Source organism: Ceratotherium simum, chromosome 26 (assembly GCF_057802395.1).
Source record: "Ceratotherium simum simum isolate JZ-2026a chromosome 26, ASM5780239v1, whole genome shotgun sequence".
In the NCBI taxonomy this organism is placed as follows: domain Eukaryota; kingdom Metazoa; phylum Chordata; class Mammalia; order Perissodactyla; family Rhinocerotidae; genus Ceratotherium; species Ceratotherium simum.
In genome coordinates this window covers 42,351,289-42,367,484 of record NC_141925.1, presented here as the reverse complement: position 1 = coordinate 42,367,484, position 16,196 = coordinate 42,351,289, and the positions used below count along the sequence as shown (strand labels likewise).

The 16,196-nt window shown below is 55.5% G+C and overlaps 1 protein-coding gene across 1 annotated transcript in view; it reads left to right on the top strand.

Annotated features, from left to right (window-relative positions):
- The first annotated feature begins 893 nt into the window (after positions 1 to 893).
- SRRM3 (serine/arginine repetitive matrix 3) overlaps positions 894 to 16,196 on the top strand; it is a 34,906-nt gene continuing 19,603 nt past the window's right edge. Inside the window, exons 1-2 of the mRNA XM_087417717.1 lie at positions 894 to 1,126; positions 7,351 to 7,452. Of these exons, the coding sequence (XP_087273843.1) occupies positions 894 to 1,126; positions 7,351 to 7,452 (335 nt within the window). The remainder of the gene's footprint in view (positions 1,127 to 7,350; positions 7,453 to 16,196) is intronic.

The following is a 16,196-nucleotide window of genomic DNA, read 5'->3' as shown; positions in this document are numbered from 1 at the left end:
TGCAGGCACATGCTCTACTTTGAGCCTAGCATGGAGCCAGGGCTGCTTACCTCCCAAGCCATGCTGACTCCCAATCACCCTGAGCCTGCAGGAGGTGGTGGCTGTCTGGAAAGCTAATGTCAGTGCCACTTTTGGTCACATCCTCAGAAGCAGTGTTTCCAGAACAAATGAGGGGACAGACTTGTGGGCTTCTGTCTGAATCAGGCCCCCATCTGGAATGTCGGCTTTGGAAAAGTTGGCCGGATCAAAGTGGGAACTGAAAACTGCATCTGTGGAGGGAATGGACTGGAGCCTGGAGGAGGCACCATTCTCCCATCTCTGCAGGGCTGCCCCTGGAGAGACCGGGAGGCAGGAGCATGTGCCGTCTGTGACCCCACAGGCCAGAGCCAGGACAATCAGGGCTTGGGGGGAAGAGGGGATTTAAACCAAGCCTGAAAAAAAAAAGAAAAAGAAAAATTTCCCCAGAGATGCATCTGGTTGCCTGGTAGTTGCAAGCAGGCGTGTAAGCAGGGACTAGACGTTCAGGCTCCGGAACTGGAACAAGGCAGAGAGGGCAGCCCTAGGCGGTTACTAAGTCCCTGGAGATGACTCCATTCCAAGCCAAGAGCCCTCAGAGGCCATCAAGTCCCGCCTGCATCCACCCGCCTTGCAGACGGGGAAAGTCCAGTGTCTGGGCCCCCCTCCTGCCCTGAGCTGTGACCCAAAGGTGCGAATCTGCCGGCCGCCCCCTCCGCAGCTGAGAAGAAGCGTATTAGAGCCATGCGTGGGCCTTTAAATCTCCAGGATTAACCCGCGCAGAGAGGAGCTTAGCAGGTGACCGAGAGGTGACCATCCCGCCTGGTGTCTGTGTCTGTCCCGCAGGGCCGAGGCCAGCGGCTCCGGGGCCAGCCGCCATGTCCTCCACCGTGAACAACGGGGCGGCCAGCATGCCGTCCCCGCCCGACGCGGCCAACGGCTTCCCGCAGCCCGGCGCCTCCTCGGGGGCCTGGCCGCGGGCCGAGGAGGAGCTGCGCGCCGCCGAGCCGGGCCTGGTGAAGCGCGCGCACCGCGAGATCCTGGACCACGAGCGCAAGCGGCGCGTGGAGCTCAAGTGCATGGAGCTGCAGGAGATGATGGAGGAGCAGGGGTGAGCCGGCCGCGGGGCGGGGCGGGGCCGGGCCGGGCGAGCGTCGGGTTCCCGGAGCCGAGTCAGGCAACGCGCCGAGCCTGAACCAGTCCGGGTGGAACGGGGGCAAGGTCAGCCGAACCTTGTTTATTCAACCAATAAGCTGTCTTGAACGCCTGCTCTTTGTCAAACTCTGAACTGGGCTCAGATTCACAGAAACCAAGGAGACACAGTCCATGCCTTCCAGAAACATCCAGTCCAGTGGGGGAGAGAGGCATGGCAACATCAATGGCAACTCAAGGCCTCGGTTTTTCCTTCTGTAATATGGGTGGGTCAAGCTTCCTGGACTCGGCCAAGCAGGTGTGGCAGCCAGGCAAGAAAGCACAATGGGCCGACTCCACGTGCAGGCTCCCAGCGCAGCCACACCGCAAGCTTAGGCTCCCGCCGTCTAGTCCAGAAGCAGTCACAGAGGCACGCAGTGTGCCGGATACTGTGCTGGGCAATGCTGGGCCCCAGAGCCGGATTGGAGTCACTTCCTCAAAGACCGACCCCCACTTCCGTATTCCCTCCCCATCTCAGAAGGAAAACAAGTATGTTAACAGCCAGCTCCACCATAAGACAGATTAGAATCATGGTTGCAGGACAGGACAGGAGAGGGCCAAGTGCTTCAGGAGCTCAGAGGAGAGATTCTGAGAGAAGACATTTGAATGGGCCTTGAAGGATGAGTAGGAGTTCGTCAGGCTGAGAAGGAGGGGTTGTGCACTGACCAGTCAGTAAGGGTTTAGGGACCTCCCCTGAAAGTCCAGTGGAGACAGGACAGCTCTCACACATGGAGCTGGAGGCAAAGAAACAGAGTACAAAACCATTCCCATTTTGCAGCTCCAAGGAAAGCTGGTGGTCCCAAGGCTCCCTTTAGCGTCTGCCCGCAATACTTTGAAACCAGTGGGCTGCCTGTTGAGGGAGTCGAAGTGGGGAGCAAGGCCCACTCATCAGACTGGCACTGTCAGTGCCAGGAATGCTCAGTGCAGTGGGGCCTGGAGCCACATCAGGGCCGACAGCCTATGCACAACGGTCCTTCCAAGCCACACCTTTGTCTGTCCCTTCAGGCCTCCTGGGCTTCCCAGGAAGCAGCCAAGACATGGCTCACAATCCCTGTGGAGCCCAGGAAGACACTGAGGCTCAGACAGAGACAGTCACGGGCCTAAGGCCATCAGGAAGGCAGGGCCAAGGCTAGGCCAGGATCCAGGGTCCCCAGTGGGCTGCCAGGCAGGGCCGCTTGTAAGAAAAAGAATGGGGCACAGGGACTTGGTGTTCACCTCCAGCTGGGGACCAGGTTGGAGGTGGGGAGGGTCCCTGTGGAAAAGGGTGGATAGATGGAATGCTGCTGAACACAGAGAGAAAGGAGGCCTCCGGCTGGCAGTGAAAACAGGTTTGATGAGCTGTGGGTGTGGGCAAAGGAAACAAGATCCCAGGGGCAGGGTTGAGCAGGGGCAGAGCGAAGTGTCCTCCTACAGAGAGAGGCCCAGACCTTAATTATACCAAATCCTGCTGAGTTGGGGGCCTCCAGGTGGGGAGGGAGTGTGGGCAGGTGGGCGTGGTTGGAGAACAGGACAGATGACTGGGACAGAAGAGGGCCAGCCCTCTGTGCTTTATTCTCAGAAACTACCCCCTTCCCCTCACAGAGCCCCACCCCCTTCCTGAGTCCATCTCCCCTCAGTAAGCCCCCTCCTCTTCACAGAACCTTCCTTCTGAAAGCCCTCCCCTTCGCAGAGTCCCATCCTTTCAGGGAACTCCCAAGGGCCCTCCTTCATGGCACCTCTCTCCCTCCCCAAGCCTCCTCCCCCTGGCTGAATCTCCTCCTCCTCCATAAGCCCCCAGCCCCTCACTGCTCATGGGAGGGTCATTATCAGATGAGGGCAGCCTCAGGCAGAGGGAGCTAGCATTTGGCCATGTCCTTGGTGTCAGTCGCCCGACATCAAGGACCCATGCCTCTGGGAAGCACCCACTAGGTCTCAGGATGTTCACTCAGGGCCCCTTCCCCCACCCAAGCCCTGGCTGGAAGTGGTCCTTAGGCCTGAATATCCCACAAATTACCATCCCCCTCCCTTCCCCATCCCTTAGTGCAGCCTGGTCAATGGAGGGCACAGCCACTCTGAAACCCAACAATCCAGACTTCCAGCCCTGGCCTGTGACCTTGGGCAAGCCACAGTTCCTCGCCTATAAAATAGAGAGTTGTCCTGAGTCCTGTGGACTCAGGCACATACAGGGCTCCCCCACCCCCGCCAGTCCCGAGAAAGGGCTCCACAAATACTAGGGACCCTTGCCCTCTTATAAAATCCAGTCATTAATATCCATTTCTAGAAACACTGGTTCATTCGCATTTATTTACCAGGTTCTGAGGCATTTGACAAATATTCCCACTAGTCACAGGAACACACCTTCTTTGGCCCCATTAAAAGGCAATCCCTCCCTTAATATTGATGGATGGCGGCTAATTCGCTGGTGATTGATGCTGCGTTTGGAGTCGCCTTCCCTGGGCAGCCTCTGCGTGCAGCCAGCGATCACCGCGGGGCCGGGGACAGAGCCCCCGGACGGCTGGACGTGATGCTGGACAGCTCCCGCGCCAGCTCTGGAGCAGCTGGGCTGGGAGCTCTGAGCCTCGCCTCTCCCTGTTCTGTTTCCTCATCTGTAAAATGGGAATAGGAAGGCCGCCCCGCCCCACCCCCACCCCGAGCTGCAGTGAAGATCAAATTAATGACCAGGAAGTGACTCGCTAGGAAGTGCTGCATCTGGGCGAGGACAGGCAGAAGTAAACATTTTCCACTCTGGGCACCTCTTTTAAAATGCAGCATCCCCTCACCCCAGCCCCAGAGGGCGAGCTAGGAAGTTCCTAAAGCAACAATGAATTTGGCACGTCCTTCCCATAGAGTGGAGTGGGGATAAGGGAGCCAGACTGGCTGGGGGGCATCTGAGCCAGGAGGCTGGAGCACTGAGACAGACATCACTGCCCTCTATCCTTCCCTCCCCTGTCCAAGGCCCTGACTTTTAGCCAGCCGGTCCTCCTCCCTGGCCTTCTGTTGGCAGGAAATGCCGCCTCCATCCACTACAGCCTCCCTCTCCATCTCGACCTTCGCCTCCAGAGGGGGCAGAGAGAAGAGGCCCAGGTGATTCTTGACCTGGGACCACGCTCACCTGGCAGGTGTCTGGGTGGAGAAAGGCAAGGAGCCTGGGACGACAAGACCTTCTGTCCCCACTGCTCTGGGACAAATAATGCTCCATCAGTACCAGTTATTGAGCACCTACTGTGTGCCAGGGATGCGCAACGTGCTTTATATGCATCATCTCCCCTAACCCTTATGACAACTGTGAAAGGCAGGTTAGGAGTCCATTTCACAGATGTAGAGGCTAAGGCTGAGAGAAGCGTATGGACTCGTCCAAGGTCAGAGCCAGGACCTGGGGGTGCCCGATTCATAAACAGCACTGCCGGGCTCTCCTGCCTCGCCCCTCAGTCACTGTCCCATGTGGCCTCAGCTGAGGGTTGACCTCAAGAGATACTAGGGGAGGGGAGACTTGAAGCTGGTGGTCGCACTTGAGACCGCTTTACCCAATAACCAGATGTCATCCTGGGTCCGCAGCTTCTCCCAGCAAGATGCCCTGGGGCACAGGGGGGTCCTCCCCAAGCCTCCGAGTTGCTTCACCCAGCACCCAGCCCCAGCTGCAGGTGCTGGGGTCAGTCAGCTTGCCTTAGGCTACCGGCTCTGTGTTGAGCCCTGAGTCCCTGCACATGTCCTGCCCTGGGCACATGAAACCCTGGGCTTTGCTCCCACCTCCCAGCCTCATGTGCTCTATAATACCCCAGGCGTGGGGGCCGGGACCCCGGCCTGAAGCCCCTCCTGTCCAACTGGAGATCTGGCCCAGCCTTGCTCTTGGGCCATCTGCTCCCTGACCCCGCCAGGTCCAGGGCCCCATGCCAATGGCTCAGCCAGCCTGTGTCTCCCTCCCAAGGGTCTATGAGTCAGGGGCTGGGCAGTGTTGATGGGCCTGTGCTGTTTTGTGTGTTCTTGGGTCAATAACAAGCTGGTCTCCTGAGGAGAAGTTGAGACAGGAGCAGTTCCTCTGTGCCTCCACTGCTCAGAAAGGGGCCATCACCCCTTTTTCCTGGGCAGCAGGCCAGCCCAGCCAACTGAGGGCTCTGCGCTGCCCACCAAGCAAGGCCAAGGGACCTCCAGCCAAATGCCCAGGCCTGAAGCTAAACACGGACTGAGGCGGACACTTATGAGCTGAGACCCAGAGCTTGGTGACGCTGGGCTAGGGGTGTCAGCACAGCATGGCCTGAGCCATACGCACACCCACCCTTGCAGTGAGGGTGGGGGGTTGGAAGCTATGGTCCCCTCCCCCTGCCAGGCAGGACTCAATCCTGCCTATGGTGGGCCACATGGTGCCTGAAGCTGCAAGGGGACAGACCCTAGCTGGGGGTCAGGGGACACCTGGTTAAGAAGCAGGGAGTGCTCCTCATCTAACCCCCTGACATATTCAATCGGTCCCACTCTCTAGCTCTGACTGCACTGACTTCTGCATGAACCCCTGCAGTGGCCCAATGCCAGCCTCCCTGCCTCCAGGTCACTCTCCTCCAGCCACATGGCCACCAGAGCCATCTTTCCAGAATGAAAATCCAACCTTCAAACTCTTCAATGCCTCTCCAGCCCCAGTCACTCATTTGTCAAAAAATTTTGGATGCCACATGTGGCAGGCAAGGTGCCAGGTGCTGGGGACACAATGGCCATCCAGACAGACAAGGTCTCTGCCCTCAGGGAACTCCCAGGCCAGGGCAGGATACAGAGGAGTCAACAGATAATGACTAGTGCATGAACCACCTGCCAGGATCCAGGAGGGACAGGTTGCTATGGAAACACAAATGTTGGCACCTCACCTGGTCGGGGTATCCATCCTGCTGTAAACATGCCATGAGTCACATCTTTGTGCTCAGCCGTGATTATTTCAACCGAGTAAACCTGGAAGTTAATTTACGAGTCAAAGGATGTGTTCATTTTTTAAGGCTTTTGAAGAGAACTGCCAAATCGCTCTCCAAAGAGGCTGAGTCAATCTGCAAGTGCTCATTGAAGGAGGAGAGGAAAGGAGGGAGGAGAGAAGGAGGGAGACAAGAGATGGGGTCCCTAAGAGGGAACAATGTACCATTTTCATGGACAAGCTGAGGGGGGAGGGCTGGGCTGCTGTGTGGACAGAGAGTGGATGGTGAGCAGATGACAGAGACAAGACAGGACCCCCGTTCCTATTTTGCCACATGTTTTCTGTAGAGGACAATCAGCTTCAGCCCAGGAAGGAGAGACTGAGGGGTCTAGGATCCTAAGATTCATACAGCAACAGACACTGGAGCCCTGCTGCTTGCCAGGCACAAGCAAGGGGCTGGGTGAGCGCAGACCTCCCCTCACCCCTGCCCCCGGGTGGCAGCATGGACACAGGCCGGAGAGGGAAATGCCAGAGGAGCTGGCAGGCCTGGGCAGCAGCTGTCACAGTGGTGCAGTGGGAGAGAATGACGACTGACCCCAGGGTGTGGGAGCAAGGACAAGGAGTAGATAATTCTGGACTTTGGTCCCCAGCCTGAGACTAGGCTCAGGGAGGGAAGGAGAGGGGAGGAGAGAAGTCAGGAGCTTCCATTCCAGGCCCAGGCTTCCTCCATCACCCAGCCCAAGCCGGGAAGCAATGGATCTAGCACTGGGATCCCAGGCAAGCCACTTGGCAGCCTTGATCTGGCAGAGGTGGGGATGCTCTGAGGACCTCCCAAGTCTATTGAGGATCAGATGTGCTTGAGGCCAGGAAAGCAGAAAAGGCCATGTGTGTGTCAAGGCCAAGATTCTCACTTCTCCCCTAAAATGTGTCCAGAGAGTGACTGCAGCCTGGATGTGGGAGGGAGGCTGGCCCTGAGGGTGGAGGAGGGCCAGGAGGAAGGACACACCCTCACCTGGTCAGTCTCCCCACCTCTGGGAACAACTCTTCCTAAAAAGAAGAAATGTATTTGTTTGTTTGGCTGGTTGTTTGTTTGTTTGTACAGTTTGTTAGTTGGCTGGTTTGGTGCAAAATGGGTAGGCCTTGACCTCCCCCAGCCTTGCTTGGTGGTGTGATTGTGGACAGGTCATTGCAAGCTGGAAAGTGCACTTGGGAGGGGGGCAGGCGGAGAGGGAACCACAGCCAAGAGAGCAGCCCTCACCTTCCCTGTGTCCCCACAGGTACTCAGAGGAGGAGACCCGGCAGAAGGTCAGGACTTTCCGGCAGATGCTGATGGAGAAAGAGGGAATGCTCAGCAGGGAGGACCGGCCTGGGGGCCACACGTGAGTGCTGGCCTTTGTGGGGGCAGGGGAGGAAGAGGGCGCAGACTCAGGCAGCCGCTGGGTGCCAGAGGGGCCTTTCCAAGTGCTCCCTCTGGGGGCTGGTAGGGCGCAAGGAAGAAGAGGTGGAGGAGAGGGCATGGACGCATGGACCTTGTCCATGGAAGCTCTGGCCTGGCTCAGGCACAAGGCAGGGGCCACTGGGCACCTGGGCATCACCGAAGGACACCCCCCCATTGCCACCCCAGGTTCTATCTATGGTCCAACAGGAGGGGAGGCAGCCCAGATCTCAGCCCAGGGAGTCCTGGGCTGCAAATGAGGAAACTGCGGAAATGTTCTGACCCCAATGTTGTCACTGGTTGACAGTGTGACCCCAGGCTAATCCTTCTGCCCCAACCATTACCACCTGTAAAATGGGCTCCAGAGTAAGCACGTACTCTGGAAAGCAAGAACCAACACACCAAATGTCATTGCTAACGTGGCCAAAGGCTTGTCAGGCAAAGAGAGCAGGCCTCTGTGAGGGTCCCATCTCAGACCCTGTCCTAGGACAAGAGGAGCACGGTGGGCTGTGGGCCCCCTGGGTGGGCTTTAGATCAAACAGAGAAGTTATTGGGAGATGGGCTTTGTCTCAGAGTTAGGAGAACTGGAAACCCCTGAAAACCACACACAGTGGAGCAGGCTGGGCGGAGCAGCCTATCCCTGCAAGTCCGAGCCTGGCTTGGTGGCAGGCGGTGTGCGCTCAGGGAGCACTGTTGAATCCCCTCAGATGGACCTTCCTCTTGCTAAGCCTGTTTCCCCACCCAGTTCTGGCATCCCATGCTTCTCTGGCTGGAAGTGAAACTGAGGCTGGGTGAGAGGCTAGCGTGATTGCTGTTGGTCATTTCTCCGGAGTAGGACAAGTCTGGGGAGCGGGCATCTTGGTGAGGCCCTAAATCCCTGTCACCTTTACACACACAAAAATAAAACGAAGACAGCAGCTTCTGAGAGATTTCCTGTTGCCGCTCTCTTGAGAGCAAACAGCGTTGCGAGAGTAGACGGCCCTCGATGGGCAGCGGGGAAGCCCTTTCTGCCCTGCTGGGGGCTCCAAGGGTGGGGGAGTCCCACCTTACCCCACTTAAACCTCCCCTCTGGCTCTGGGTGGAGCAAAAGCAGAGTCAGGGCAGCCCCAGGCTTGTGGGGGCCTCATGGGTGACCTGGGGGAGCCAGGCTCTCTCTTCCCCTCTGGTGGGAGGAGGTGATGCCACCCCTACCTCCTTCTCTTCAGCCTTCCAGAACACATGGCATCCCTCAGCAACTCCTGTGCCTTCCCCCTTAGTGATGCCCGGCCGTTCCCCCAAGACCCAGGGCAGCCCTTGTATTCCCTTCTCAAAGCTCAGACAACCAGATCTTCCTGCCGCTGCCCGCACCACCTCTAAGCCCAGGAGGTCCTGGCTCTCTGATCAAATCTCCCCAGAGCTCCTCTGGAAAATCACCCACCCTTTCCTCTTCCATCCTCTGGACTCTACCTGCCCCCTTCTCTGGGCCCTTCCAGTGAGAACCACCCCTTCTAGCTCAAGCCTGCCATTCTTCCCTCTCCCAGGCTCCTTCCTCTATCTAATTCCTGTCCTTCCTCAACTCTACCAGCCCACAATTTCCTGTCCTTTATCAACTAAATTTCTGTAGAGCGTGTGGCGTGCATTGTCTCCACTTCCTTAAGCCGTGGAGATCTTACTTCCACCCCCAAGACTCCCATGACCTGCTTGGGCTGTGGCCGCCAGAGTCCTACTTAGCATGCCCCGTGCTTCTCTGCAGGCCTGCCCTCTCTCTGGCACGTGCCAGACATCTGCTTTTCCTCCTGGCTTCCAAAATGCACTTTGCTGTGAGTTTCTTCCTGCCCCTCTCACGGCTTCTGCTGTCTCCCTCGCTCCTGCCCACTTCCCAGATGTGGGTTCCTCCAAGGTTCTCATGTCCTCAGGTCTCTTCCCCACGTCTGCCTTTCTTCTCCCTGTGGGATCTCATCCATTCCCCTGCTGGAACTCTCTCCTGTTAGTGAATGATTCCCAGGTCTTTTCTGGGAGTCCTGAACTTTTCTTTCCTTGAGTGAATGAATGATGCATTTAAGAACCGAGGCACACTGGAAAATAGGCTATGGAGAGGTTGCAGTGTCCATCATCAGAAGAAATGTCCTTGGGGCCGGCCCAGTGGCGCAAGCGGTTAAGTGCGCATGCTCTGCTGCGGCGGCCCGGGGTTCGCCGGTTCGGATCCCGGGCGCACACCAACACACTGCTTGTCAAGCCATGCTGTGGCAGCGTCCCATATAAAGTGGAGGAAGATGGGCATGGATGTTAGCCCAGGGCCAGTCTTCCTCAGCAAAAAAAGAGGAGGATTGGCAGATATTAGCTCAGGGCCGATCTTCCTCACAAAAAGAAGAAGAAGAAGAAGAAATGTCCTTGAGGGTTTGTGCTGCATATTATCCTGTGCTAGTGCTTTGAGCAGGGAGGAGGAGAGGAAGACATGCCCCCTGTTCTCTGGGTGGAAACACAAACCTCCAACCTGAAACCAGGAATTACTGGCAGCTCCTGACAAGAAAGAACAATGTGGCCACTTGAACCGATTATCCTTCAGGCCCTGTGCATGTTCAGTGGGGGCAGAGAGAGCGAGGCTAGGGTGGTCACTCTGGAAGGGCTCCTTGGAAGAGGCAGTGTCTGGAAGACTCAATGGTCAGGGAGGACTCCTGCTGTGGAGGCAGGGGAGAATACAGACTTGGCAGGGTCCTGAGATCCCACTAGAATGTTAGCACCTTTAAGACAAGATCTTTATCACTTTTGTTTACTGCCATATTCCTGGTGCCTAGAACAGTGCAGCTTGCCCAGTTTTCCCTGAAGTCTCAGTTTCCGCCTTTACACAGGGAAGGGGTTGGACTGGAGGCTTCTTCTAGCTCAGGTAGCCTAAAATGGTGTGAAATTCCACTCTGAACAGTGAGTGCTGCAAGTTTAGGAGACCCACTGCCGCCTGGATTATTCCCAGGCTAGGAGGAGCTGTTTATGGTGCTGAACCCAAGGCCCGAGGCAGAGAGGTGACTGAGGGCTGGTCGTGTGCCTTCCTGTGGACCTGGCATCTGACTGGGTCTTCACTTCTTAGCTCAGAGTGTGGCATGGTGGGGGAGGGTTCAGGCTCTGGCATCAGCCATCCCACCTATCCAAACCTTTAAGTTCAATGTTAACCCCCTGGGCTCTGGATCCCAACTCCACCACACCCCAGATGTGTGACTTGGGCAGGTCCTTGACTTCTCTGGGCCTCCGCTCCTTTATTTATAAAGTGGAGATTTGAGTACCTATCTCATAGGATTATTGAGGAAATTAAATGTGGCAGTGAATGTAAGTGTGAGGAATAGTGGCAGGCATAGCAGACATACATCACTCCTGGATGATCACCACCACTACCTTAGTCAGCTTGGGCTGCTATAACAAAGTACCACAGGCTGGGTGACTTACCAACAACAGAAACCTATTTCTCACTGTTCTGAAGGCTGGAAATCCAAGATCATGATGCCCGCATAGTCGGGTTCTGGTGAGAGCCCTCTTCCAGGTTGCAGACAGCTACCTTCTTACAACCTCACATGATGGAAAGCTAGCTAGCTCTCATGTCTCTTGTTTTAAGGCCACTACTCCCATTCATGAGGGCTCCACCACATGACCTAATTACCTCCCAAAGGCCCCACCTCCAAAGGCATCACACTGGGATCAGAGGTTTTTGTTTTTGTTCTTGTTTTTTGTGAGGAAGATCAGCCCTGAGCTAACATCCATGCCACTCCTCCTCTTTTTGCTGAGGAAGACTGGCCTTGAGCTAATATCCATGCCTATCTTCCTCCACTTTATGTGGGATGCCGCCACAGCATGGCCTGACAAGCGGTGCGTCAGTGCACGCCCAGGATCTGAACTTGGGACGCCAGCAGCAGAGCACGTGCACTTAACCACTGCGCCACGGAGCCGGCCCCCGGGATCAGAGTTTTAACGTATGAATTGGTGGGGGGACACAAACATTCAGTCCATAACGACCATCATCCTCTTGATCACTCGCCTGGCAACGGCCAGTACTGAATTGACCTTCACTTATTCCCCTCTGCCTGGCTGTCTCCACCCTCTCTGCCAACGGTGGGATTCTCTCGGGAGTCTCTGAAGCCCTCTGACCACTCAGCAGTCCCTGTGCTCATGCCTCTGGCTTCCTGACCCTGATACCCCACCCCGCACTCACAGACTGGCATTTTGAGACACAGAGAAATTCAATGCCCTCTTAGAATGAGATGACAAAGCCAGAGCCAGCTGAAGGGCCTCCACACTGGGAGGAGGGCGTGGGGGAATGTCTGATTTTAACCCTCCGTGGACTGTAAGAGCCCATGACACCTCCCACTCAGGAAAGAGTCTCAACAGAAGCAGGGTCACTTCCAGGGCTTTTTGTCCCCAGGGATCATCTTTCCTTTAGTTAATCAACTGGTTTGAGTGACAGTCTCCCCTCCAGTCTGCCCTCCATACCGGTTACCAGGACATCACAATGCTGCAGTATCTGGACGTGATCCCATAGATGGTAGGAGACAGTGGAAGATGTTCAAGAGGTGTGATGTGGTCAGACAGGTGAAGGGGACTTTCCCATTTGGAAGATGGATCTGCTGAGTGAAACTGCAGGGAGAACAGTGGGGCAGCTGCTACTCTGACCTGGCGGAGAGGTGATGGAGAGCAGGAGTGAGGTCCCAGAGATATTGAGAGAGGACACACTTTTGTCCTTGGAAATTGATTGACATGGAGAGTTCTGTTTTGCCCCAGAAACCTTCTGGGGTTCTGCACCATCCATGCAATCAAGTCTGGATTCCCTGGCCTACGTTCCAGGCTCTCTAGACCCAGTCTGGTCTCTCACTCCCAGCATCACGCAGCCACCAGCCCGACCTGCTGGCAGTTCCCAGCTATGCCCTTCATGTCCTCACTTCCGTGCCTTTGCTCAGACTGGGCCTCAGCCTGAAACACCCTAGCCCCTTCTGTGCAGATCCAAATACACCCCATCATCCAAGGCTGCCTCTAAACACCACTCTACCATATTCCTAGGCCAAAAGTAAAAGCTTCTCTTCTTTGGAATACATACAATGTTTTCTTTACTTGTGGCTGCTGTCCATTCTTTTTTTTTTTTCCACTTTCATAGACGACCTTTAAGAATAATTGTTTTCATAGTTATATAATATAACACAATGTTTGGGAGAGAGGGCTTACGGAAAACAATATTCATAAGCTACTTCCTAACATAGTTAGCAAATTCCAGTCTTTTTTTCCTTCTATGCATCTAATTTTATCCATAGTATGACCTCTCTGTGCCTTATTATTTTATCTATAAGATAGGACTATTAATGATGGTACCCATATCAGAGCTTGTTCTGAACATTAAATAATTAAATGAGATAAATACACATAAAGTGCTGAGAAAGTGCCTGGCACCTGCGTTAGCAATTATTATCATACTCACCGTGTCATATTTTTGCCCTGCACTTCGAGGAGCTGGAGGAGAGGCCCCAGACCTGACCCATCCCTGTTCCTGCCACCTCACCCCCCCCAGGCCCCTGGCAGGTCTGGCTGAGTGCAGACCTTTGCCTGGCATCCTCCCCCTCCTCTGTCTGGACTCATTCATCTGTCAATTGGCCATTATGCTCCCAGCTAATGGGAAACAGAACCAGTTAATTAGTGAAACTGCGGGCATGAGGAAGAGCGTGTGATGGGCAGTCTTTACCCACGGCAGCCAGTCCAACATGTGTCCCACACGGCGCCATGTTCCACCTTGATACGTTCTTGGTCCCTCTGCAGTGGACTCTGTTTGGGCCTCCCTTGGTCAGCTCTGTGAGGCTTGGTTTGTTCTGTCACATGGGAGTTGTGCCTCCCCTGCCTATTCCACAGATGTGATGAGGAGTAAACTAGACCCCAGACATGAACTCAAGAGCAGGAGACATTAAACAGACCTCGACCTCAGTGCACACACCCGCACCGTGTCTATAAAATAGGGAGGCGGCGGCTGAGCTAACTAGAGCAGGGATGTCCAGCTGGCAAATTCAAGGGCTGGCCTGTTTGCACAGGAATTCTCAATGCCAATTGCATTGGTGAATTTACATTCTTTACTCAAAGATCCCAAAACCATAAAGGATGTTCCTTTCCCTCTCTGGGCCTCAGTTTGGTCATCTATAAAAGGCGGGGGGAGGTAGAGAGGTACAATTTCTCTAAGTCAGGAAGTGGCTCTGAATGGGATTCGTGAACTATGGAGAGCTATTTAGACATTAGAGGATGTGTTAGTGGAATTATCAGCCAGGAAAGGCAGGATAGGAGAACCCAGGGTTCTGGTCCTGGGAGATCCTGCAAAGCAGATGTAGTGGGACCAGCTTACACAAAGCCAGCAAAAGAGGCCTCAGCCTAGGCCCATTTATACCCCTGGAACTCCCAGGGCAAGTCTTACCAGAAGGTTCTGAGACCTTGTGTCTCTCCCTGAGCCTGATATTCATGCCCTATACCTGTGTTTCAATGCACCCAGCAGACAAGATCCCAAGTAAACCTCCCAGAAGGGACTGGAGAGTGAGAAAGGCCAGATGATAAGATCGCAGGGAGGGAGGATGGGGTGGAGGGGGGAGCTCTGTCCCTGGGACAGAGGGAGAAAGGAAAGATGTCCCTAGGGGCACAGCTGCAGAATAAAAAGGGTGCAGAAAGGGGAAGGAGATGCGTAGTGAGGGCCTGGACCCAGTGGCTAACCCAGCTCGGACGTTGGGAGGCAAGAGAGGATGCTTGCAGAAGGCAGTGCCCAAACTAAGCTATTTCATTTTGTAAATAACCTTCGTCTTTTTCGTGTCAGGATAAATGGAAGCTCCCTCTGCCCACTGGCTCACCCACATAATGTTGGAGGTGCCCTTACCTTTTGCTAAAGACTATGTTTTATGTGTCAGGCATGTGTGTGTCTGAGGGCTGTGTGGGGGGTGCCAGGCCCGGGGAGGATGGTGGGCTGGGCAGGCCGAGGAGATGGAGATTTCAGAGACAGGAAGTAGGAGGCCACTGGCTTCAGGAAGAGGAGCATGGGAAGAGCAGAGAGGCTTGAATGAAGGGACGTGGAGGTGATTGGCTCTGGGGGGGCAGGGAGAATGACATGAGCCTCGCCTCCATCACCCCAGAAAAACTTCCCATGCTACCTGTGTGACTTCCAGGCCGCCAGGGCCAGGTTGGCGTTTGGGAATTGAATGGCGTTCTTGAGACTGGCCTCAAGGCTAGCCAACCCTGTCAGATTCGGGTTACATTCTCTTTTTTTTAAATACAAAATCAGTCTTCAAAGAGCCGATTAGCGGGTCTCTGCTGGAGATTTATCCCTGACAATTGTCACCTTGTAGCTGTGGTCTGCCTTCCTTGCTCTGTCTCCCTTTCATGTGTCACAACCGCTCTTCTCTGGGGAAGAGGAGGTGTTGGTGAGTGTCTGACAGCAGTCCCTCCGTCTAACAATGGTGACCACGTGTGGGACAACAGTCGCGGGCCAGGCATCCTGTCAGGAGCTTCGTAGACAGAATCTTCCTTAATCCTCTCCTCAAAGCTAGGATAGTCTTTTCCCCCGTGGATAGATGAGGACCTCAAGGCTCAGGGATCTTGGTCACGCCTGGATTCAGATCTGTCTGTGTGACTCCAAAGCTCATGTCATGTCCTTACTGCTCTGTCACCCAAGCCCTGGCCTCCCAGGCTCTGGGCAGGGAAAGAAGGAGCCAGGTGAAGGCCACCCAGGAACGAGGGCAGTTCTGCTGAAACCAGGGCTGAGGCCCCACCTGGGAGGCGCACTGTCTGAGCAGATGGAATGAAAAATGGAGGAAGGGGCCCCACCCTGGAGCCACTACCCTGGAGCTGGGCCTTTTCAGGGCCACTTCTCGGCTTGTTCAATAAAAAAAGAAGTTGCACAGCACCCGTTACCTCAGTGAATCCTCCCCACAGCCCTGTAACAGAGTGACCACTCTCATCTTGGAGAAGAGGCCGCGGGTCACACAGTGACTCGGGGACAGTGCACGATGAAGGCACGCCAGCAGCTTCAAAGCTCATGCTCTTCTTGCCTGAAGCCCAGCTGCCTTTAGGAAAAAAGCATCGCTCTGCAAAGTGCCTGCAGGGAGCAAACATCTGTGGCAGAGATGGCTGGGGGCTCCTGAGCCAGGAGCAGGGACAGGATGTGGCAGTCCCTGCTGAGCCACGGGGAGAGCTCTGCAAGATGGATGGGGCGCAGCGGAAGCAGGCAGAGGGCTGAGGCCCGCCAGGCCGCCACTGGGCAGTGATTGATGACAGCCAGGCTGCGCGACAGGAGCAGCTCTGGAGGCTGCAAGGAGGAGAGGAGGAAGGCTATGAATGTTTCAGAGATGCCTGGGGAGGGAGGCACTCGGGCAGGGGGAGGAGGCTCAGGGACTAGGACAGCCGGGTTAGGGAAAGACAGATATCAGAGAAGGGGCTCAGCGAGGGCGCAGGGAGGCTCAGCGAGGGGAAGGGGCTCAGGAATAGGGCAGTGGGGTTACCGGGGACCAGATCCATGAAAGGGGCTCGACGAAGGGGAACGGGGCTCCGTGAGGGAGAGTGGGGTGCAATGAATGAGACGGAGGGACAAAGAATCAGTGCCAGGAGTGGACTCGGTGAGGGGAGGGGCCTCACTAAGGAGCAAGGGGCTCCCTAGGAGGGTGAGAACTAAGAAGGGGTGAGGGCTAAGTGAGGAGGGAGGGCCTGGTGCTTTTTTCT